Source organism: Pygoscelis adeliae, unplaced genomic scaffold, assembly GCF_000699105.1.
Source record: "Pygoscelis adeliae isolate BGI_AS28 unplaced genomic scaffold, ASM69910v1 Scaffold485, whole genome shotgun sequence".
NCBI classification, from domain to species: domain Eukaryota; kingdom Metazoa; phylum Chordata; class Aves; order Sphenisciformes; family Spheniscidae; genus Pygoscelis; species Pygoscelis adeliae.
In genome coordinates, this window is record NW_008824803.1 from 908,731 (window position 1) to 931,572 (window position 22,842).

Consider the following 22,842-nt stretch of genomic DNA (forward strand, 5'->3'; position numbering starts at 1 on the left):
TGGGTGGGTTGAGCGTCCCAGCTGTGTTCAGACTGCTGCTTGGGATAAGAAGATGTGGCTGTTCTGATTTCTGCTGCTGGGAAGGTTCTGCAGGCTTGACAAGTCCCACTGGCTGGAGAGAAATACAAGAACCAAAAGTGAAATTGCAGTTGAGAAGAGACATTTGTAAGTGTAGGCATGAATTACTAGACACTCAAATTACACTTGAGAGGAAGCATTAAAGTCAAGCCGCCAAACAGACTATCAAGTAAGTTATTTAAAAAAAACCTCACAAAAGAATTTTTACTTAAAATCTTACTTTTTTTTTTTACATCCATTAAAAAGATCCCAAAGTACTCTAAGAGGTTATCTCAGGTGCTGAAAGCAAAAGGCAATAGGTGGATAAACTGCTCAAAAGTAATTGTAGAGTTATACCCAGTGGTCAGAAATCCTAGAAATAAAGTACATGGGATTGCCGTTTCCAAGTCAAGTCATGTAGGCTTGTGTTTGGGACAGAACTGTGTTGAACATCCTATAAAATGGATGACTTGCATTCTTATCTGCTGCATATGACCATTCTCCAGAAGCACCTGCTGTGAGAATCCTAGAGGAATTCATGCTCTGTCTTTTAAGGTCCATCATCTTGGGCTTGCTCGAAGGAAGACTAGAATAGGTCTTTGGTATGGTAGCCAAGCTGCCTTTCAGTGTAGTGTAGAAAAAAGGGGGGGGTTGGAAGAGTGAGCTTGTGGGGAAGTGAATGTGGGTTGTGTTTTTTCACTGCTAGTCACATTTGGAGTCTTGAAAATGATGTAACTGTATTTTGGTCCTAGTAAGATACCATCTGGTGAGCGTTATGGTTCTGTGACCTTACATACAAATATGTGCTGCTTTTGGCGAGAGATTTTTTCGTAGAGTTGCTCAGCGTCTTGGAGAACATCACCTGGATATTACCTTCTCCTGGATATTAACATGGCTCTGGTTGTTGTTAGGTTTGCTGCCGGTAATGGATGATGACAATTGCCAAACTCCATATGGGTTTTTTGTGAGTTCCCTGGAGTGAAAAAAAGTGTTTGTCATTTGTAGGTACAGCACAGGAGTATGGTGGAATCATACGTCATGGTGCAAAACTACTGTTTGCCTTTGCAGAAGCAACTGTGCCTAAAATTACTATCATCACCAGAAAGGTAAGTTGGCACAATTCCATGGTGTTCTTTTGGAGTTCCTGTTTTCACTAGTAGCAATTTTAGTTATGCGAAACTTTGTCCATCTGTCCCACTTCTGCTTTCTATTGTTGTCACATCTCCGTTTGTCCCGTCTGGTGACACCTCTTCATGTCAGGTTACAAGAGGCCATTTCTTCTATTCTCAGACTATTACCTCAGTTCCTTCGTTCCTCTTGTCTCTGCCCTCCTCTGAAATCGCATGTTTCTGCTCTTTGCTTTCTCCCTGGAGTGCCTTCAGTCAAGTATTTGTCCTCTGTCACCCAGCTTGTCTCACTGAGGACATGCCATCTGTCTGCACACAGCAAATCCTTGTGATTTTCTGTCTCTATTCTTGCCATTCTTGTCTCCTTTTCCAAAACCAGTGCCGGCTGTATCTTTCTTCTGCTGTGTCTGCAGATTTAACGCTCGTGTGGCTTCTCTTCTTCTATACACTTCTGCTACAGTCTACTTGATTTTCTTCCCTTCTCTTTTTCTATGAGGTACCTGACAGCATGCTGCCATAAGCTCCGGGGACCTTCTGGGTCCTAAAAGGCTTAGCTTTTTTTTTTCCTTGCTGGTCTGCCCCTCCTGCTTGTTTTTTCTGATAGGCTTTTGACTTATCACGGCAAAAAAGAAAAAAGAACTTTCCCTCTTTCTGTTCCTTTGCCTTCTCTGATTCTTCTGAATATTGCCGTCCTTTACTTCCCAAGCTTGCAGCCTTGCTGTAGATTTCAGTAATGCCTTCAAACAGACTCTACTGCAGTTTGCTCTGCAGTATCTGTTCATCACTGCTGTCTGGACCACTTCCAGTACCAGAGTGGAGCGCTGCAGAGTCAGAGTCCTGCATTCCCTGGCCAGGAAATTCCAGTACCATGCCGACTGGTTTGTTTGCGCCCATGTCGACTGGTTTGTTTGCGCCCATGTGCAGGGTGTAGGTTGAGGCCTGGTGTTCCAGGTATATGCAGATTCCTCTTTATCTGCCATCAAGAGTGGTCTTAGTTACCAACAGCCCCCTTCCTTGCTCTTTTGTGGTTCTAGTTGAAGAGACGTCTAGTCTTAGGAGACTGTTGTAGCAAAATGGAGACGCTCATGCTCTCTTTCAGGTAAAGTTTAGCCCCACTTGCTTGTCTTTGGAATAGTAAAAGCTGCAAGAGGAATGTAGGCTATTGCTGCTGTGAGGTCACGTCACACTAATTAATCCCTTGGGTTTTGTTCCAGGCCTATGGGGGTGCCTATGATGTGATGAGTTCAAAGCATTTAAGAGGAGATGCAAATTATGCCTGGCCTACTGCAGAGGTGGCAGTGATGGGTGCAAAGGTAAATCCAGGCTGCCTCTCACACTGGTGTGCAGCAGCCATCAACGCCTTTATTGTGGCACAGAGGCGGCCTAGCAAGACAAAGACAACTGGTATTTTCCCTGAAGGAGCTTACCTGAATGCACGCTTTTATACTGGGGGGCGGGGGGGGAAGGGGCTGGTAAAGCAGACAGCTTTCCTCTGTATGGGCTGAATTACTGTCACTGACCTGTAGGCTTTATCTTTCTAGGGTGCTGTCCAGATCATTTTCAGAGGAAAAGAGGCAGATGCAGAGGCAGAGTATGTGGATAAGTTTGCAAACCCCTTTCCCGCAGCCATGAGAGGTATGGTTATCTTGCACATTGTGTCCCCTGTTTGAGTTTGCCATCGTACATAGATAAATTTGTAGCTATTGAGTAAATTTTTTGCTAATGAATAAGTTATTTAGGCAAGACATTTGTATCCAAGTCAGAAAGTGATATGGTTACGTGATGTTTAACCATAGCTTGTGCATGTGAAGGAAGAACACATCTAGACACAGAACACATCTTCAGACGGAAAGAGACTGGTGAGATGTGGGGACGGCACTGAAGAACGTATTTTCAATTTTGTAGATACTAGAAATCATCTCAAAACTCAGCCTTTTCCTTAAAAGTACAGGTGCTTTGGCCATCTATTTGACAGTCCTAGATGCAGACCATCCTTAAGAAAGGGTCAGAGTCTAGTTCAGTTCAGTGATGTTCCCCAGGACGCTTTGGAGTAAATTTTCCCACTGTTTTTACTTCTGAATTTTACTTATAGCTTTGAAGCATTAACTGTGCTCTCCAAGGCAGTTCTGTAGACTCTGGAGTCAGCCAGCATAACTGGAAACGGGGAGAGCTTACCCTGTTGATCGGTTTTGTACTTCATTTAAATCCTGTTAATAGTGCCACACAGCTGGGAAGACTTAACCAAGCTGTTTTCCACCACAGCCAATATGTACTTTATGGCTCCCTCTGGTTTTGCAGTAGACTATTACTGCTGTTTGAGCCAGAAAAAAACCCAGATGCCTGCACATGCAAAGTCCAGGGATGTCTCTTCTAATCAACACTTCTGAACCTTTACATCATACTAATAGTAGTAGATGGAAGGAGATGGTATGTCTAAAACTTTGCAGTAACGGGTGCAGTACTCAGTGAGTAAAGCCCCCTCCTTAACATTTTTTGGCTTGCTAACTTTTTGCAAAAGTTAAAAGCAGCAAATGTTTCTAATTTAAAAACTATTGACACAAGAATATTTCCTTTTCAGGTTATTTTAAATTATTTTCTTAAGTTAATTTGTAACTTGTCAACTGTTTATTCCAAATATTGTTTTGATTTTGCTAATTTACATTACAACCTAGATTTAGAAGGCTGAGAGGCAAACACTTCATGTGTGTGGTTTGTTTTTTTTTTTTAAACAGGGTTTGTTGATGATATCATCCAACCTTCGACCACCCGCATGCGCATCTGCCACGACCTAGATGTCCTGGCTAGTAAAACACAGTCCAATCCCTGGAAGAAACATGCTAATATCCCACTGTGAGTGTGAGGAGGGGCTTGGCCATGCTGGAAGACATGGCAGTATTCTGAACACAAATGCTCTCTGTTTAAGTGGAGCTCTACTTTGCAACAGAAATATTTCTTTTCATTTTGATTTTGCTAATGACCATCAATAAATCATATTACATATCTCATTTAGTTTGGGGTCTTATGAGTTCATCTCTATAAAGCCTTTTTGATGGGTTAATAATCAACACAACCTGCAATGCCTGCTGCAGGTGAGCTGTTACTAATTGCTTGAGGTCAAATGCTCCCTTGGCTCCTTCATTCCGTAGGCCCTGGAGGTGGCTCAGACAGGCAGAGCTGCAGCGACCTCTCACTGCTGAGAAGTCAGACCCCTGTGGAGTTCAAGTCTAACCCCTGGGTCCACCTTTGGAGTCCGACTCTACTTCCTGCACCACAGACTCAGGGAGAGAAAAATCCTGAGCTTGGATTTCAGTGCACTGGAATCCAGGCTTTGCTGATCTCAGACTAATCCATTCTGTTCCTCTGCTACTGTCCTGAGTTGCAACTTTTACATGCAACACTGGGTCTCAGGTTGGTATCAATGACCTCCAGGCTGTGGGCACAGGTGGGATAGAGGAGATGGAGCCAGCCTCCTCTTGAAGGACAAGAGACAATGCGCCCAAATTGGAAAAAGGACAATTCTGGTGGGACATAAAAGTTCTTCTCCCTGAGCGTGGGGGGCTTTTCTCCCTCAGCAGAGGGTTGAAATAGAGACCTCCAGAGGCCCCTTCCAGCCTAATTTTTTCTATGAATATTTGCCAGACTTGCAAGGAACCACTGCAGTAGATGTGACTACTGATCAGCCCTGGGCTCTATGCTCACTCTGCTCATTAGAAGCTGCATTTTAACTACAGCCCCAGAAGGTAGTGAGTAATGGCTACCATCGTGTTTAGCACTACTGCAAACAGCTGCCAAGCACGTGAAGTCCTGTAATGACCTGTCTGTTGTAAGTAACCTCAGTAATTAGTGGCACTATATTAAGAACTACCATACCTGCAACACTGCAGCTGCTTCTGTTCACTCCCCAAGCACATGCCTGAAGTGGAAGAAAGATAAGATGGCGACTTTCCAGGTAGCATCTCTTCCCAGGTGGGTGCAGCCAGTGCCCTAGTGAGTACAGCCATGGAGCTTGGAGCCTGTACCTGGGGGGGTCAAAAAAACCCAAACAAAAACCAAAAGGCAACAACTAAAAATCACCTGAAAACACAGTACAGAAGGAGCATTTCAAGCCTTCAAGCTCCACAGATTTTTGTGATGGCTAGAGGCAATGCATTCAAGGTTATAGATACACTGTCTATCCTGGCTGCAAACACATTTAAGCTAGCTGCATGAGTGTACCTGGTTGTATCTCAGCAGAAACACTGAGCAGGTGGCCTGTACATACTGCCCCAGGGAACAGAGCTGGCTGCAACTACAAGGGAAGGTAAACTGAAATGTCATTATGCTGTGGGTCATTGCCATGAAGTGAGTTCTTAGTTAATTGTAAGAAAAGGTGTAGTCAGAATTTGTAAGGACCAAGAGGATTTTTCAAAGGTAATTAGCAGCTGAGAGTGGGTGGTGGCTGTCCCAAGTTTAGAGGCAAAAGCTGTTTTAAGTGAAGCGATACGCATAGTTTCTCAGCTTGCAGAGTCGGGAGGAGACACCAAATGAGAAAGCCAATCATCATTGTCACAAAGAAAAAAGTACCACCTTTCTGTCGTGGTTAACCTCGGTCAGCAACTAAGCACCACGCAGCCGCTCGCTCACTCCCCCCCCCCGGTGGGATGGGGGAGAGAATTGGAAAAGCACAAGTGAGAAAAACTCGTGGGTTGAGATAAAAACAGTTTAATAATTGAAATAAAATGATAATAATATGATGATAATAATAATAATACACAAAGCAAGTGATGCACAATGCAATTGCTCACCACCCGCCGACCGATGCCCAGCCAGTCCCCCAGCCTTCTCAGTCAGTAGAGCATGGGAAGCTGAAAAGTCCTTGGCTAGTGTAAGCACTACCTAGCAACAACTAAAACATCGGTGTGTTATCAACATTGTTCTCATCCTAAATCCAAAACACAGCACTGTACCAGCTACTAGGAAGGAAATTAACTCTATCCCTGCCGAAACCAGGACACTTTCTTAATTGTTTCCTGACCTCATTAGTTCTATAGACTTCGTCCTCTCTTCTATCCCTTGCCAGCACAAGACTTTGGCTTTTAAATCCTCTCGATTTCCAAGCAGTCAGCTGCTTGACCAGCACAACACTTTGGAAACGCACTAGAAAGCTGCTCTGGCCACACTACTCCAAGATTCTCTTGAATTCCAGTCACCTGCAGAAACAATAAAATAAAATCCTTTCAACAGAGAGCAGCCGTTGAACTTAGAAGCATGACAAGTTACTTACTGTGTTCCACAGTGCATTGGGAGTTGAGCGTAACTTAAAAGCAGTTGGAGATGTAGTGCTGGGGCTCTGTCTCAGGCGTAGTCCTAGAGTGCAGTTCAGACCTTGAATCCTATCCCTGTTCCTCACCTGCTGCATCTTGTTACTTTTTCTGACTCAGATGATTTTTCTTTAGGAAGTGGGCCAGATGATAAGTAAGTCAGTTTTCTTTAGCACTACAGAGATGAAACCATTTCATGGGTTGGACAAAAATAGCACCTTCCTCTCTGAGACATGGGAGTAACAAGAGGACATTTCGTTTCAGGAATCTGTAAAACTTCATTTAGCCCAGCTGGTTGTTAGACCTTCCGAGCCTTTACCACTTCACGTTTCTTCCCAGTTAACTTCAGCCGTACAGGGCAGAGAGTGAAATTTTTCTCAAAATTTGTGACAGTTCAAAAAATTTTAAGTTTTAACAATGCAACTCTCCCAACCTGTGTGATGACTTACCAGATTTACAGCAATCTCACAACAAACCCCCCCAGGATGAACCAAAAACACACCATGCTGGAGGGAAGAAGGAAAAAAAAAAAAAGGCCAGACAGTTTTCCTTTGCTCTGAGGCTGAATGGGTAAGGTAGTTGTATGGAACCTGGTTGTAAAGCCTGGACTATGTGAGAATTACCTTTCAGTATTTCCTTTGGCTACTAATAAATGGGATGACAAGATGTGATGGTCCAAACGAGCATTTAAAAGAAAGTTATAGTGAAGAGGGTGCTCATCATACTCATGATTTTGAATAGTTTATTAAATGAAAGGTGAAGCATCAGTTTTAAATTGTACAAAAGGAAAAAAAACCTCATATTGTAAATGTACAATTTACAGAATTACTAGCAAAACCAATCAAGGAGACACTCATAATACAAAAACCTATTGACTGCAAACTGAACTGGAAACCCATTGCAGGTACCGTGATAATAAATGTTTGTTATACAGTATTCTACAATGTTAAATTAGGAATCAGTTTTCCACACAGAAGACTGTGAAGCACAAGGTTTGTCTGAGACTATGACTCAAACCAGGCAGCATTTATTATGCTACTATGCTCACAGAATTATTGTGATGACAATTTAATGCAGCCATTCCTGCATGTCCACCCCTGTTACTTTTGGGGTGGACAGAAGAGGAAGGGAGGTAACGTTATTTTATAAAGTTCCAGCTACTTCTCAGGTTTTATACATTACCCAACCGACATCTGAGGAATGGCTGAATTACCTAGTCAAACATTTTTGGCAACCGTGTCTGAGAACTGCACATGTTGTAAGAAACAAACCTCAGCTGAGTGAAATGCTGGTTTGTTTTTAAAATTAGATTCTTTTCCCTCCCAGCAAGTAAGCACTGGACATTAATGTTGTTTTGTTTTTCAATAAGCTCGTAACAGAAAAAAGCTCCATGGTTATTTTGCAGTTGCTAAAAAAAGCACCTCTAAAACTGCTGTGCTCCAAGTGGGTCAATCTGCTTTGTATTTCAAATGCTAATATTAGAATGCAGAAAGGAAGATTAACATTTTGGGGCTGATTCTTAGAGATACTAGAGTCAGTGCAAGTTGTGGATGGCCAGCACCTCTGATATCAGGCCAGTTTTAACTAAGTAGCAGCTACTAGGCAGAGTCATAAAATTGAAGCATAATGAAATTCCAAATTATCGGAGACATTGAAAAATCTCTTATTACAATGAATTTGCTGAGAATGTTTTGGGGTTTTGGGGTTGGTTTTTTTTTTGATGTTTTTAACTTTTTTGAAAAATCATATTTTTTTTCCCAAAGAATTACTCTTAATATGCACAGTTAACACTGAAAATGTAGCTGTATTCCATTGTAAGCTTAAGAACTTCACCATCTAAGCACAAATTTCTATGCAGCACATACAGTACTTCTAACTGGCAAAATTAATTTACAAAAATAGCGCAAAAGGGTATTTACGGCATGGAAAGTAGACTTTTTTTTATGGTACAGTTAAAATTGCTTTTAGTATGCTAAAGTGATTCCTTTCCCCCACCCTTGAATTATTTTTTTTTAATAGGAAAGTTGCTGTTTATGTACCTTGGGTTGGCAGGGCTTGAAGTAGGTAGTAAAAACAGCAAAGTGATTACTTGAGAACCATTTGTGTGTTTTACTGAGAATACTTTATTTGCTGGTATAAGTTGCTAAAAATGCACAGAGCAAGTACCAATAGAAAATTTACTGTTTTTGTGTCCCCATGTGCTATATAAAATGAACGTTACACAGCATCTGTTGGAAAAGTGGCTTCATGGACATCTCTTACTTTATGTCCCATTATAAATAAAAATAAATCTTCTCAAGAGTATAAAATCTGGGTTTATCATATCAGAATCTGAAATTTTTTGGCAGAGATGCACGTCATTAGAATTCTAAGCTCTTCTATAAGAGTGTTCTTCTCAATGCCTATGAGAGGATATAAGCGTACCATAATGTTAATCAAATCCAGTGTGTTCAAAAACACTTTTCTGTAGCCAGAATGACCTGCTTATAGCATCATTGCTAGTCAATGGCTGATAGGCATAGGTTTAATAAAAATGGCTAGCTTTTAAAACATAAAAAGGCAAATGTTAAAACTGTTTTAAATTGTACAGCAGAAAAATAAAGTTAAAAAGTTCTGTTTTCACTCAATGTTGTTTTCAGAAAACATATGTAGAACAGTGTTTATTTCGACAGCTGTCTTAACAATTTAAAACTTCCTCCTCATCCAGGAAAAAAAAAAAAATCTGTATTAGGACAGTCAAGAACAGGGATACAAATGATTTTTTAGGTCAGCCCTTCTGAGGTGACTGGATTGGCCAACATTCCTTTGTGTCATTAAGAAGTTCCTCTTCTTTCTGTCACTACAAAAAGGGATTGACCTCAATCATTTGGTTAAAAATCAAACCGTATCACATCAAAAATGTGGTTTTCATACAAGCTATCACAGTATATAGGCCTCTAGCTCTAAACAATAGAGTTCCAAATTTGTAAAATGTCTTCACCAGACTTCAGAACATAGGCATTCCAAATCCCTAGAAAAATGATTTAAAAGAGAGTAATTAACTAGGTGCAATGATAATCAAAAAGAACCTCAGATAAACAGCAAACAATACTAGTAAAGCCTTACTGAATCATCTTCAATGATAGCTGCGGAGTCAAAGAAGTCTGGCCTCAGTTCAGCCCGTTCTCGCCGGTTTCTTGAAGGTGGCTAAAAAAAAAAAAAAAAAAGCAGTCAGCCATTTTAGAATCTCACATTAGTTACCTGGGAATAAAGGATTCATATGGCTCTACAGCTAATGGGTATGAACATGGTTACCTGTTCCTTTACAAAGCAGCTTTGCATGGATTTTCATAAAAGCTCTGATACAAATGTAGGCCCCGACATAGGAGAGTACTTCTTAAATTCATGTTTTATTTAAGGAATGGGGTAAAAGCTGATGGATTCTAAAGTCATTTTAAGTCTGTGCTGATAGCTGAGGACTTGCTTAAGGCTCTTGTTGACTTAACGATGTTCTTGTATTAGGACTGTAGGCCAGACTGCATAAAAACTGTCTTTTAAGTGTCTTCATGCTTTTAAGTTTATGGTGAAACTTCAGCTCTGACATGCTCAAAAAATGGATTTAGAAAAAAAAGTACTTAAGATTTCATAATATTTCTGAGGATTAAACCCTTTGTGTTGTCCTTCCCTAGGAACGTAAGAGTAAATGTGAGCTTCACTGGCTTGATCAATTCCTTCATTTCCTTGCCTTGGATTACCAGTAAGAGAGAGATTCTACTTACTTGATAATCATTTGAATGCTAGTAATAACCTCAGTATTCAGCAGCAGCAACTGAATTATTGCCTAAATTTTCTTTCCAAGACATTATAGACCAGTCCTAAAGTAACCTATGCCTTACTGTTTGGATATGGAAGGAGAAACAGGAAAGCATCCAAACGGTGAAGTGTATTGTATAATGCAAACTAATCCTTTTTCCCATTTTACAAGGAAAGTATTCATTCCAAACGGAGAGGCTAGTAAGGTTATAACCTCTACAATCCTGCCTGTAGTCAGTACATTACCATGAAAGGACCTGAGGTTGCCATCTGATGATATGACCTGTTTGGGAGCAATTACAGTGTAAGGTATCACCCACTACTGCCTGTTCCTTTACGAAGCAGCTTTGCATGGATGTGTATGTCTGCAAGGTAACCAGACCTTGATTAAGGATCCCCTATCTACCCCACCTCCCAGAAATCAAACAAACCAGGAAACAGAAAAAGAGAAACAATTTGGCTGTATCAGTTTGACCACAATTTGGCTGCATAAAGAGCCGTGTCAGCAGAAGAGTTAGTGATGGCTGTGACAATGGCATAGGGAAGGCACACCTAGAATACCTTTGGATGATATCGTTTCCAAACTCTTCGTAATGCCAGCTAACAACCGGAATCAAACATTGTTACTGGATTTTAGAGAGTCCACTTCTACTTCCTGAGGCCAAGCAGGCAGCTTCGTGTAATATTCAGTCAGATGGGGTGAGCTGGTCTTACCTCTATCCCCCACCAGCACTCCTCCTGCCCTTGGCTGGCTGCATGGTGAGTCAGATCAGCTACATCTTTAGCACTCATCTAAGACGGCTGCACCGATACACCTGATACACCATAAGTCATAACCTGATTCTCACAGGTTGACAAGTCCCAGGTAGCATGATGGTGCTTCAGGCACTTGCTACTGCCTGAGTCCAGAATATTGGAGAGGAAAAGTGCTAACCAACGTTCCTTGCCTTTCTATGAAAAAAAAATCAATTGGGCCTGAGTCTGCAGTTGTAGGTTCTAGGGAGTATTCAGATCATTTCTGCTCTTTAATGTTTAGACAACAGGAAATCAGGCTCAAAATTTTGGAATTTTTTGTTGGTGCTTCTAAAATTCCTTTTAAATTATCTTCCATCTATTTTAAACTTGCTATTAATAAGATTTACTGACCAGATCAATGACCATTGTGTCCTCAAATTCTTCGTTCATATCCTCTAGCTGACCTCGTGAGGACATCATTACATCTTCAAAGATGGGCTCAGCGTCATCTTCCATTAGACCTCGTCTGATTAAATAAAAAGAAAGAAGAAGTAATTTCCAGGCATTTACATTTCCCAACCATGATCTTCGTCATTAAAAAGAATGCACAAATCCTATCCCTTAATGCTTTCACATAAAACCTTATGCTGAGAATAAAGCCAGCATGCTTTCTGTAATATTAACTGGAAGAAAATCTTACGTAAAAACAAACTTAGCACTTGCAGAGGCTAAAGCAGGAAGCCCCGTGTAATATCATTATAAACAATAATTAAATTTGTCCCTAACAAGAAAAGGTCTTGCTTGCCCTTTTCCAAAAAGGAGTTACACTGTTTGCCAGGATCACTGGTAAATCTCTGGGAATCCAGCAGTGAATCCAAGACCAGTTTCTAACACTGTAGGGACTTGATCTTGATAGAGACTCTGGCCCCCATCCTGAAAGATGTGCTGGAAGATTTGGTTGGATCGGCACCAGAGCACCTAGCACAACAGAACACTTCAGCATTCACCCACAAGTGTTCCCTCCATTAGCTGCCCAGTGGGATGCCTTAGCAAAAGATGATGTGGATGGAAGAAGCATAAACAGGTTCACGGGAAGACTGGACAGCAACTTGGAAGAGTTCAGGGGGAATTACTTAACAGACAAATCATGGAAACCCCCTGAAACAGAAACAGTTGAAGGCTGGGAGAGAATAACAGGGAATTGTGCCATGTCTGTCTGACCTGTTCACTAGGCACCTGCTTATGGCCACAGTTAGAGGCAGAACGCTCGGCTAGAGGGCCACATGGCCCGGTGTCCATTCCAACATTACAAAGCTGTTACTCTGCCTTCATTAACAAGAGTTAAAATGTCACAGAAATTACTGGCAACAACCCAGAAAAGATAACATTTAAAATGCGGCATTGTCATCTAAAATGTTTCTGATCTGGAGATGAGGATGCTCTGAACACTTACACTGCATGCCTTACACCAGTTCTCCCTTTCATGTAGTTCATTCCTGTCCTGTCCTTTCGATTTAAATCTTCTAGCTTCTGTTGGCCCAACCAAGATATCTGCATCTGGGGACTAACAAACATAAAGCAGCATTATGACTGAGAACACTAACAATTTTGAGTTGGCTATTTTTAGACAATATCTATCTCCTCAAGTTTTGTGTCTGGCCATACTTCAGATTAAGATATTTAAATCACATCCATCATTGTACACGTCTTCTGGATTCCCTTCCACAACTTGTCTCCTCTCACTGTATGTGCACAAAAAGAAATAATCCATTAATTGTTGTAATAAAACCAGCTACCTAAATGCTAACATCACTCATTCATTAGTGTGACATGCACCTGAAGTGGGAGCACTTCTAAGATTCATTTTATTAAATCCTACTTCACTGTCTCAGATCAGGCAAAATATGAGCAAGAATAGATCCAAATTAATAACTGACACACATTTTAAATCAAAAATGTCACACAGCATGAAAAACAAATAGATTTTAAATATATACCCTGATCAACTTAAGCATCCAGTAACTTATCCACATGTAAATACCTTAAAGGCTGTACTTTTAATACCATCTAAATCCAGTAGTAGAGAGCAATGCATTTGATATGATTTGTGTACTGCAGCACAAGGAAATAGTAGTAAAGTGCAGCTCTTCAAGAGCAACACCAGTTTTTATTTTATTATGCAGTCTTGTACCCTAATAAGATTGACATAATAAACTGGGATAACGCACGTGAAAACAATCTAGAACAAAATATTCTTCTGGACATGATTAATCCCATTAGTTCAGCAACTGACTGCTCTCTATTTATTTTACGTTTTAGCTCTCCCAAGCTGACCTGTAGGAAATGCGTGTGGCAGCTAACTCCAGGCTGAAAGGAAAGGATTCTCCACTGTCAGTTCACACTGTGAACTTCTATGTGGAATCCAACTCTGAAAGTAACAGGGAGGAGAGCGATGCTATCTGCCTTTGCTCAACAGTTCTCTGCTCACAGCATTCATCTGAGATAGGAGAAACAGAGGTTCAAGCCCAGGGTGAAGAACCTGGTTCAACTTCCCCCCCAGAGAAGGGGAAGGTTCTCCCACAGCTTAAGGCAGCGCCTGCTCATCAGGCTCAGGAGTAAAACGCAGTGACTGGAAGCTGTCCCACTTTCCATAACTAATTAAATGTTCACAGAGAGAGATTTAGCTTAGTGATAGGTGAGATCAGAGAGGGTCAGGAAGAAAGTTCTGCTTCAGTAATTTTCTTGTGTTTGTTTTTACTGCAGACTAGAAGAATTTTAAGGAGAAACTGAGAGCCACAACATCTTCCTTATAATCTAGAAGTTATGGCAACATCTGGGGAGGCAGGAGATTGGGAGGCAAACCCTTGACCTCAGAAAGGCAAGTAAGAGACATCAACCCAGACCTCACATACTGTGGGATTAAGGTGAAAAGATACTCTAGGACTGACATGAACAGGGGCTCTTCCTCAGCTGTGCTTGCTTTGTGGCCAGCTGGGATTACCCGCCAATCTGAACTGCGTAGGTGACGAAATCCATGCCCAGGCTTGCCTTACATTTGCCTGTTTACATGCCAGCCCTCCTTCCTTCCAGACAGCACCAGCTGGGAAAACTCAAACCCATGTAAGGCCTTTGCGCAGGACCACACATATCCCTGCCTGCAGTGTGAACCAGCCTGGCCAGCCTGCCACCTTATCTCACACTGTCTTATGGTGATGTTACATGTTTGATATGGGGAAGGAAAGTTGGCTGAACTCATTTATGGAAATGCCAAATATTATGTGCTCCAAAAATTAATAGGTATTTGTAGCCAGCAGCTGAGCTGCCAGTATCTCTTGTGGTGGGCACAGATTAATGGATCATATCAAGGTTTAATCTCTTGCACTGCTGATGCCTGGGCATGTTACACATGCAAGCAAGGGAAGGGAGAAGAATAGGTTATACTTTCAAAAGTACATTTCTTTAGAAGTTGTTTTGATTTTTTGAGACCCTATGGTCACAAATTGGCAAATTTTAATAGTTTATCCAACCCAAACTATTCTATGATTCTATAACATGGTGGTATACATACATACACCCTTGTCATTTGAGACTGGAGAACATTTTTACCTTCCTATGCAAAATGACCATTATTAATTATTTCTATTTAGAAAATACTATGATTAAAGAATGCAGGATGAAGCTGTAAAGTTTAGAATTGAACAGGGTGAGTGCACGTTCAGGAAGAATTGGGAAGGTGGGGAACGTGTATCAAGAAAAACATGATGGACAAAAGCTGGAGGAAAACCAAGGGACCTAATCTGGCTATTTCTTCTATACTACATTGGTAGAAACCTGATTTATCTGGCCAGCATAGTATGACTTTTTTATACAGACAAATCAGATCAGTAAATTTGGCTATAAAAGTTATAAAATAGTCTCCAAAGCAGATATTATTATTCTGTATCTTCAAATTAATAGAAATATCACATAATCGCATTCTCTGCAAACTTCTCTATTCTTAAATAAACTACTGACATAATAACATTTTTTCCCCTCTAAATGGAGGTGATAAAATGGGAGTTGAGTGACAAAAAGTATATATAATTTAGGGCAAAATAAAATTGCCTGCAGACAATTACCCCAGAAAGAGGAATGACTAGCTCAGCGGCTAGAACTGGATTGAAGAGTTAATTTACAAGAAATCAGTTAGGATGTCTGGAGAACCTTAACTGTACTATGGACATGGGGCAGAGGAAAAGAAAAGAGAACATCTAATGGATCTTTAGAGAAACAGTTCAATCCAGCCTGGGGCCACAAACACTAGAAAGATTTAACCATAATCGCATGGTTATGCTATGAGATAATTTTAACATAAGGAATTTCTACCATGATTTCATGACAACGTATTCTTCCTGGGAACTGAAAATAATCGAAGTATTGCTGAGCTATAGCCAAGACATTTCCAGTTGGTTTTGCAAATAAATGCTGCATTTATGGAGCCACAGACTATCTGTGTAAATAACATGCAACTCCTTTGCCTGGCTCACTGTATTTGAAACCGAAATTCCAACACTTACTTGTGTAAAAAATCTTGTTCAGATCCCTGCTCCGACTCATGCTCCTGGATCTGCTCTCCCATTTGTCTAGTGTTCTCTCTCAAGACAGTTGAGGTGAGCTGTGGTGCTTGCAGTGTCCCTGGAGTATGTATGTTTTCATTCCTGTTCAGCCATGAGCCTTCTAGACTCTCATCTAGAAAAAGAACATTGAAAGTTACTGACACAGTTCTGATAAAATGCAGTCCAGTATTACTGCCTTCAGGATTCGTTCAGCCAACTCACTGAATGAATACCTTGCATTAGTAATGAAAGCCTTCCATCTATTGACACACTTCGATACAGCTAATTTGAGTTGCAGCACCTTCTCCAAATTTGATTTTCAACAGTTTAGTGTCTTTTAAAACAAGTGTGCCTTCAAGAGATCAACTGGATAAATACTCAAAATGATGACATTTTCAGCTCTGATTTTATTTTGTGTTCTTTTAAGGAAGGATTACAACCAGGTATTCCCATCAATAACAACAATTTAAAATAGAAATATTTAACAAACAAACAAAACCACCTCATTGTAAACAAATATTGTATTGCAGCACTACCTAACTTGTCATGTCTTGCACACATATAACAAAGATAATTCCCAATCATTGAGTTTACAATCTAAATATAAAATTGTTAATCTCATGTGCATACAGCAACCAAGATACAGTTAAACACTAAGATGAAGGTGGAGGATAAAACCCAAAATTTGGTCAGCACAGATCTTTAGAAACTTCAGTAAGAACCATTTCAGTGGAGTAGAGGGGGCATTTTAAGTAAGAGAAGTGGTCTGGCTGGTGTGAACTCTAAATAGTGATTTCAGACAGTGTATTTAGAGTTTAGAGCAGATGGGAGGGTGATTGAAGGTAGAAGTGGGATGCTGTGCATATTGCAAAAGGGAGCAAACCAGAGAGGAAGGAAGAGGGGGGACTTGAGGAGAATGTGATAGAGCAGACAAGTGTGTAGGCAAGAGACGTAGAAAAAAAACTAAGTTGCTGGAGGAAGTGAAAGACAAGGGAGATGACAAGAGAGGGGAAGGCAAGATCACAGAATTACTAACAGGAAGAAATGTGTGGTGAGAAAGTAGATGGGGATCTCAATGGATCTTTTCATTTTTCCTACGCCCTTTATTACCCTTTGGGCATAAATGTTGTCTAAAAAGTTGCCTATTTATTCTTGAATTTACCTTTGAAGCTTTTATAATGTTAGAGATTTTTTTTTTAAATCCTATTTATGTTTGATTTCCTTAAGGCATTATGAAGAAATGTCACAGTGCAGATTTACTTTCAGCAGCAACAGGGCATGTTCTCCAACCCGGACAGTCTGCTGAACCCAATATGCACTGGATTTAGATGAGAAAGGAACCATAGGGGACTAGTTATGGTTCTTTGATGCAAGGATAGTTTATGCAGTGTCCCTGCCCTTGTTTTCGTTCCTTTAGAGTGGAATTTAAAGAAAAAAAAAATCTTAGCAGGATTTAAGGAGACATCCACATTTGTAACTGTACTGCCAGATTAAGATTAAAGCTAGGACTTTTGGAAGAGTTATAAAAATATGCAAAGATGAAAAGACAACAAAGACTTGTGTACATACTACGTATAGACCACCAGTTAATTAGTAGGCAACCAGCTGTTTGTTAAGGCTGGCTCTTCATAGCTGAAGTTATACGGATGAGTGAACAGTAACTACTTATTTCTGAGGATTAAATCTCTGATTATTTCATGAGCTCATTATTGGTACATACAAAAATCTATGTCTTTCTGTGAAAAACACAGACAACCTGGCTCCAGGTTTTCTTGGCTTTCCTTTTTCCAAGATTCAAAAGGAAGTGTACTTAGGGCATAACACAATCAGTAATGCCTACTGCACATCAAGAAGCATCCAAAAATTAAGTATGTGGTGTCCTTCCGACTGTTTATATTATTGTGGTTTTTTTTTTAACATATGATATCAAACGTCCTGTATCAATACATGTCTAAACCAAGACTTTTGGTGCTTGCATTGCATATCCTTCTATGTATGGAAAGGCCACAGAGCTTGTGTTGCTGCTGTTATTAGAGAGCACTTGGTGGTAACTTTTCAGTTCTATCATCTACCAGGCAGTCAAATTCTACAATGAAGGTATCTATCAAGGAAAAGACGGTTATGCTGTTATGGGCTAAAACAAAAAATGATGAGCTAGACATCCTTCCTGGACCTATATACTGAGGTTGTATAGCAAAGCTTTCATGAGTAATGAAGGTCTGCGTAGTGATTTATGAATTTAAGCTCTATTAGGTTTCACACTGAAGAAAGGACAGTGGAATCACTTCCTAACCACTGTTCTTCAAAATGTGATGTCCTTGAATGTTATACTGTGACCCAGAGCTGTATTTGTAGTTTTCAAAGGACACGCCTGTACCCCACCCACAAGAGCACCCCATGAGAGGCAGCATACATCAGTCCTTTTTCTGGCCACAGATTACTAACGGGAATTTTGGGTTACTGTAGTGAACAGTGACATTAGACGACTCTGCCTAAGGTAAGAAAAATCCTGGGTGTCTTCTGATGACACAGTGTTGGTAGAACGTAAACAGACCCTCATAGCCTCTGTAGATGTCTGAATCCTGTCAGACCCATAGTGAGTGTTGGCATAGTCTGTATTACAGCTAGATGATCTCCCGGTGGAAACTGCTGTACATTCAGATCTTTCAGAAACTGAACAAATGGCTGAGTAACCTTGCATTTGGCTTACGTAACTTTCAAGTCAGTGATGTTTGTGGAAAATTCAGGACCACAGCTGTTGCAAAGAAAGGGAATAGTCAAATGTAAAGTGTTGCAGGTCAATTCTCCCTTCCACTGATCACCGGAAGAGGAGGACACGAAAAAACATGAGGCAAACAATGCCATAAACACTACATTATAAGACTGAGACTTGCTTTACAGGGAAGCAAAGACGTTACTACACTTCCCAGGGAAGAAAAAAAAAAATATTGGTAAAGTACAATAAAATAAAATGAAAATAGTAACAAGATGAAAGAAAAAAACCCTCAGCAGTTGAATTCTGTGAAAAACGTGGCATCCTGAAGGAAGCAGAACAGTGTCTGAAGAAAGGAAGCAGTATTTTATCTACTTAAACTCTAGGTTGGCTATAAGAAACCGAAGGACTTGGTGCACGTACTGCTCAACATAAGCTGTAGTGGAGAATGGACCTGATTGTAGAAGTGCATATGGACAAACTTTTGAAGAATATTTTGGGAAACTGCTGTATATTCAGGCAAACTGGCATTAGATTCCTCACTGAGGAGTTACTAGCATAGATACTGACCTTGGAAAAATCCCTGAAGTTTAAAGATCCCACTTACACCTACTCTGTAGTGAAACAGTAAATTTATATTCACAAAAGTACACACTACATCACACAGATTAACCAGGAACAGATGCAATCTTGTAAGAAATTGGCTATCATAGCCAAATTCCTGATAAACATGCCTGAAGTCACAGAAAGAGTAAATATAGACACTGGATATCAATACCATTTTAAACAAAAAAAGGCATCTTCCTAGTGTTCTCCAGTGGTCCTGCAAAAATACAGATATATGCAAGAATTTCTGCCTTGGGTTTGCTCTTACACCCTGTTAATTAACAATGACTCCAGACTGAAGCATAGGCAGAAAACCAGAAGTCCATGACTGAGAAAGGTGTAGAGCAGATAACTCCACAAACACCTCCTGTTTCCAACTTCAATAACAGCTTTTAATAGTTCTGAACCTGCAAATCTCAGAAGACAGACAAGAACAGGGACTCACAATGGTATTTCTCATAAAGAAGTGCTCAAGCTTGGTGGGAATTTGCAGAACAGATGTCTTGTTTTTACTACATACAGAATATATCATATATTTCAGCATTAACTGATAAACCATAAGGGCTCCTAAGAAGGAAGGTTGTAATATATGTACAAAATGAGAAATGCCTCTGCTAGGCAACCTAAAACCATACAAACCTTCTACTCTCTTTTTGTGGAGCGGTGGTCGTCCTTTCTTATTCCTCACTGAAGAGGCTTTGCTGCTGCTGCTTCCACTGTTAACGGACATTCTGTCGTCTTCGCCACCTGTAACTAGTGAGTTTCTATAGGAAATGAGTGGAAGCCATACATCTTCTCTTCTTTCCATCATCTGTTCTGTCAGAAACTTCTCTAAGTAGGAGTGACTGAAAATAAAAGACAATGAGTACAGAGGCACAGCACGTTGTTTCCTCTTTAATTTTTTAATTTCGTCTTTAATCTGCAAGCCCTCTTCACGTTGTTGAGAGCTTAACACAAATCCCACACGGTGTTTCCTTATTTTAATTTAATAACATATGCTGATAGGGCATTGTATCTCTGACTGAATAAGCATGTATGTCATTCCCTCAAAACAAAGTAACATAGTTAATCATGCACAGGTTACTCACAGATAAACAATACAAAGCATTCTCTCCCCAACATCTTCCTCCCACATTTGTCCATGATCATTCACAGCACACTCTACTTGAATTCCTTTTGTTTTGCATAGCGAGGAAGCCACTTCTATATATTCCTACTGCGTCAACAGACAGACTGAATTAGAACCACTATTGTGAAGATGTACGATACCCTTTTGCATCTTGGAATGAGAAAAATGGTTTCCTCAAATGCAAGCAGTTATTTTTCAATAAAAAAAATAGAAGATCTGCTCCACTGCCATGGAGAAGTCCAATGCACACTTGTTAACTTATGGGAGGAACCAAACAACTTCCCTCCTGTATATGGTCTGGAGGGCATTTGAATTGTTTTCTTTTTTCCATTGATTATTTAAATACAGTATTAGAAGTAGTCCTTAAAAAGAATATGCAAATCCACATAAAAGTGATTCTAATGAATTTCAAGCTGCAGAACCAAGCATTCAGAATTTAGGCAAGAGACCTCAGGATTCTTCAACATTACCTCTACTCTTCGTGCAACTACATTAGGGTGCACCCTTTGATCATTATTTCATTTAATACCACATTGCCAGGTTGTCATCAGTGGGAGTCAAACCCACAAATTATGCATGGAAATGAACTCTCAATCTCTCTCTTCCTCTGTTAGCTCATGGCAGGCTCAAACTTCTTACGCGGCCTAGGTATCAGACTAAGAGAAGGAGCCACACTGTATGTGCCTGGGTAACAATCACATCCAATTCTTAAATGGGATTTTGTTCTGATTCAGTGAATAGGATGACTTCGCTCAAGAAACAGCAGTTTTCCTGTCTACTGTTTTATTCAATATTGTGACTGCTTCTTCCTTCCCCTTTTCATGTGTATACTGAGTAACATCCAAACCTTGCATTGAATGGGAAATTCTTGGTTTATTCTCTCTTTTACAGTACAAACAGTACAACACTTGAGTGCTTCATGACTTTCGAGAATTTACCTGTGGAATAGTCTTGGAAAGTAAGAACTTTTCCCGCATCCAATTTATATTTATAAAACTAGAGTGCACAGGTTATGCCCAAATTGTGAAGAAGGAAAAACTACACCACTGGGGGGTTCTTTACTGATTAGACACCAAACTGCTCAGCATTTTAGAGGAGCTTCATACTGGCAGTTCTTGCCCGCTTCAACAAGCACAGAAGCTCTGAATTTCTCAAAGTAAGAACACCATGCTGAGGCTCCGTCCCATCTGACTTCAGACACCCAATAGTCAGTTGTCTAGTCTAAGCTAACAGTCTCTATTTGAGAGAAATAAATGGAAATAAATGCCTCCACAGGGCAATTCACCTCTATACTGTTAGGTGAATTCCTCAGGATTTCCCTGCCTGTATCTGCCTTGTGTGTTTGTAACTGCATTAATATAAATCTTTTTCTGCTAAGTGTAAGAGCCTGGCACCTTAAATGTATGGTTTATATTAAATCCCTAGATTTGAATAAATCCATAAATGGCTATCACTGATTCTGGAGGTTACTCATAAAACAAGAAGGTTACTCATAAAACAAGAAGCTGAATAAATAAATAGGATAGGAAAACTAAATTAAACCAACGTTGCTGCCCCATTCCCAAACTGGAAACATCTCCCTTTTCCCCCTCCAAATAAAAAAGCCAGCAGTAAAGGAGAAAGGAAGTAGAAGCCCTGCAAAAGAGCAGTGTTTGCTGAACTGTGACAGGAATGGTATTTTGCAGCAAGGGCAGGTGACATATGCAGACATATCAAGTAGATAATTAATTTTCTTGGGTTGGGAAGCCAAGCTGGAGGACTTCTGGGTGACAGGCAGATGTATGCTCATGAGACTTTCAGGGTTATTCTAGAGCACTTTAGCCTCCAGACCAACAGCCCATTGCTGAGTTTAGGGACAGTCACTTGGCAGGAGGAGATCAAGCCAGGGAGGGAGGTAAATGATCCTGTACACAGGACTTCTCCACCAGATGGTGGTCACGTACCTTCCTGTTCATAGGCAACCCCTTTGGAGGGAGGGGGAGAGGTCCCTGTGGATTGGAGGAGTCATGCTACAGAGAAGGGCAAATCAACTGTCCAGAGTATAGCTGAGTATGTAATGTCAGTGAAGCACTATGGGCAATGCAGCCATTGCCTGATGGGTGCAAACATGACAGATCTTTCAAGGGAAGGAATGCAGGTATCTCCAAAAGAAATCTTTACATATAAGCAAGTTATCTTGACTCTTTTCACAGTCACCACAGCCAATGGAAGCTAGGGCATGTCTGAACTCATCTTAAAGCGGTAATTGAGCATAGATCAGATAAATCATGTCCTAAAGGGCATATTTCTTTTCACTGATCTTCAAATTCGGCTAAAGTAAATAGCTCAGGTGACTACAATAAAGATGGGATCCATTTCTTCTGGTTTTACCTATCACAGCAGTCTTTACAGTCCTGTGAAAGAAACCAGTGGTTGTGTATGTGGGGACCAATGAGTGGAGAAGGAGAAACTCTGAGAAAAAATTTTAAATGGCAACATAGAAGGCTAAAGAACAAGATCTCCTGAAGTACTGAATTTCATGCAAAGGATCAGGTCAAATTAAGCTGTCATGTAAATTGTACAGAATGATGTAACTCTAAATTTTAGACACAGGAGAAACTTATGGAAGGATAAGCTTCACTAAATTAAACAGGAATCAGGCTAATGACACTTAAACTAACAGATGCAGGAGAACCTATGGTTCAGCTAGGAAGATAGTAATAAAATCGTATTATCCTTAAGTCCTCTCCTGAAGAATAGGACAGAGGTTGACAAGATTCAAGGATATAACAACGAAGAGCAGTTTCAA

General features: G+C 40.4%; 2 protein-coding genes across 3 annotated transcripts in view; one reads left to right on the plus strand and one right to left on the minus strand.

The window, feature by feature from the left end:
* PCCB (propionyl CoA carboxylase, beta polypeptide) overlaps nucleotides 1-4,191 on the plus strand; it is a 28,072-nt gene extending 23,881 nt beyond the window's left edge. Inside the window, exons 11-14 of the mRNA XM_009323996.1 lie at nucleotides 1,063-1,163; nucleotides 2,399-2,497; nucleotides 2,726-2,819; nucleotides 3,917-4,191. Coding sequence (XP_009322271.1) covers nucleotides 1,063-1,163; nucleotides 2,399-2,497; nucleotides 2,726-2,819; nucleotides 3,917-4,038 — 416 coding nt within the window. The 3' untranslated portion in view covers nucleotides 4,039-4,191. The remainder of the gene's footprint in view (nucleotides 1-1,062; nucleotides 1,164-2,398; nucleotides 2,498-2,725; nucleotides 2,820-3,916) is intronic.
* A 3,018-nt stretch (nucleotides 4,192-7,209) lies between these two features.
* STAG1 (stromal antigen 1) overlaps nucleotides 7,210-22,842 on the minus strand; it is a 162,779-nt gene continuing 147,146 nt past the window's right edge. Inside the window, exons 28-33 of one of the 2 annotated variants that reach the window (XM_009323997.1) lie at nucleotides 19,565-19,770; nucleotides 15,568-15,739; nucleotides 12,465-12,575; nucleotides 11,423-11,537; nucleotides 9,590-9,670; nucleotides 7,210-9,494 (exon numbers count right to left, since the gene is read on the minus strand). In XM_009323997.1, the coding sequence (XP_009322272.1) occupies nucleotides 9,471-9,494; nucleotides 9,590-9,670; nucleotides 11,423-11,537; nucleotides 12,465-12,575; nucleotides 15,568-15,739; nucleotides 19,565-19,770 (709 nt within the window). In that variant the 3' untranslated portion in view covers nucleotides 7,210-9,470. The remainder of the gene's footprint in view (nucleotides 9,495-9,589; nucleotides 9,671-11,422; nucleotides 11,538-12,464; nucleotides 12,576-15,567; nucleotides 15,740-19,564; nucleotides 19,771-22,842) is intronic. The other variant, XM_009323998.1, reaches the window with a different exon arrangement.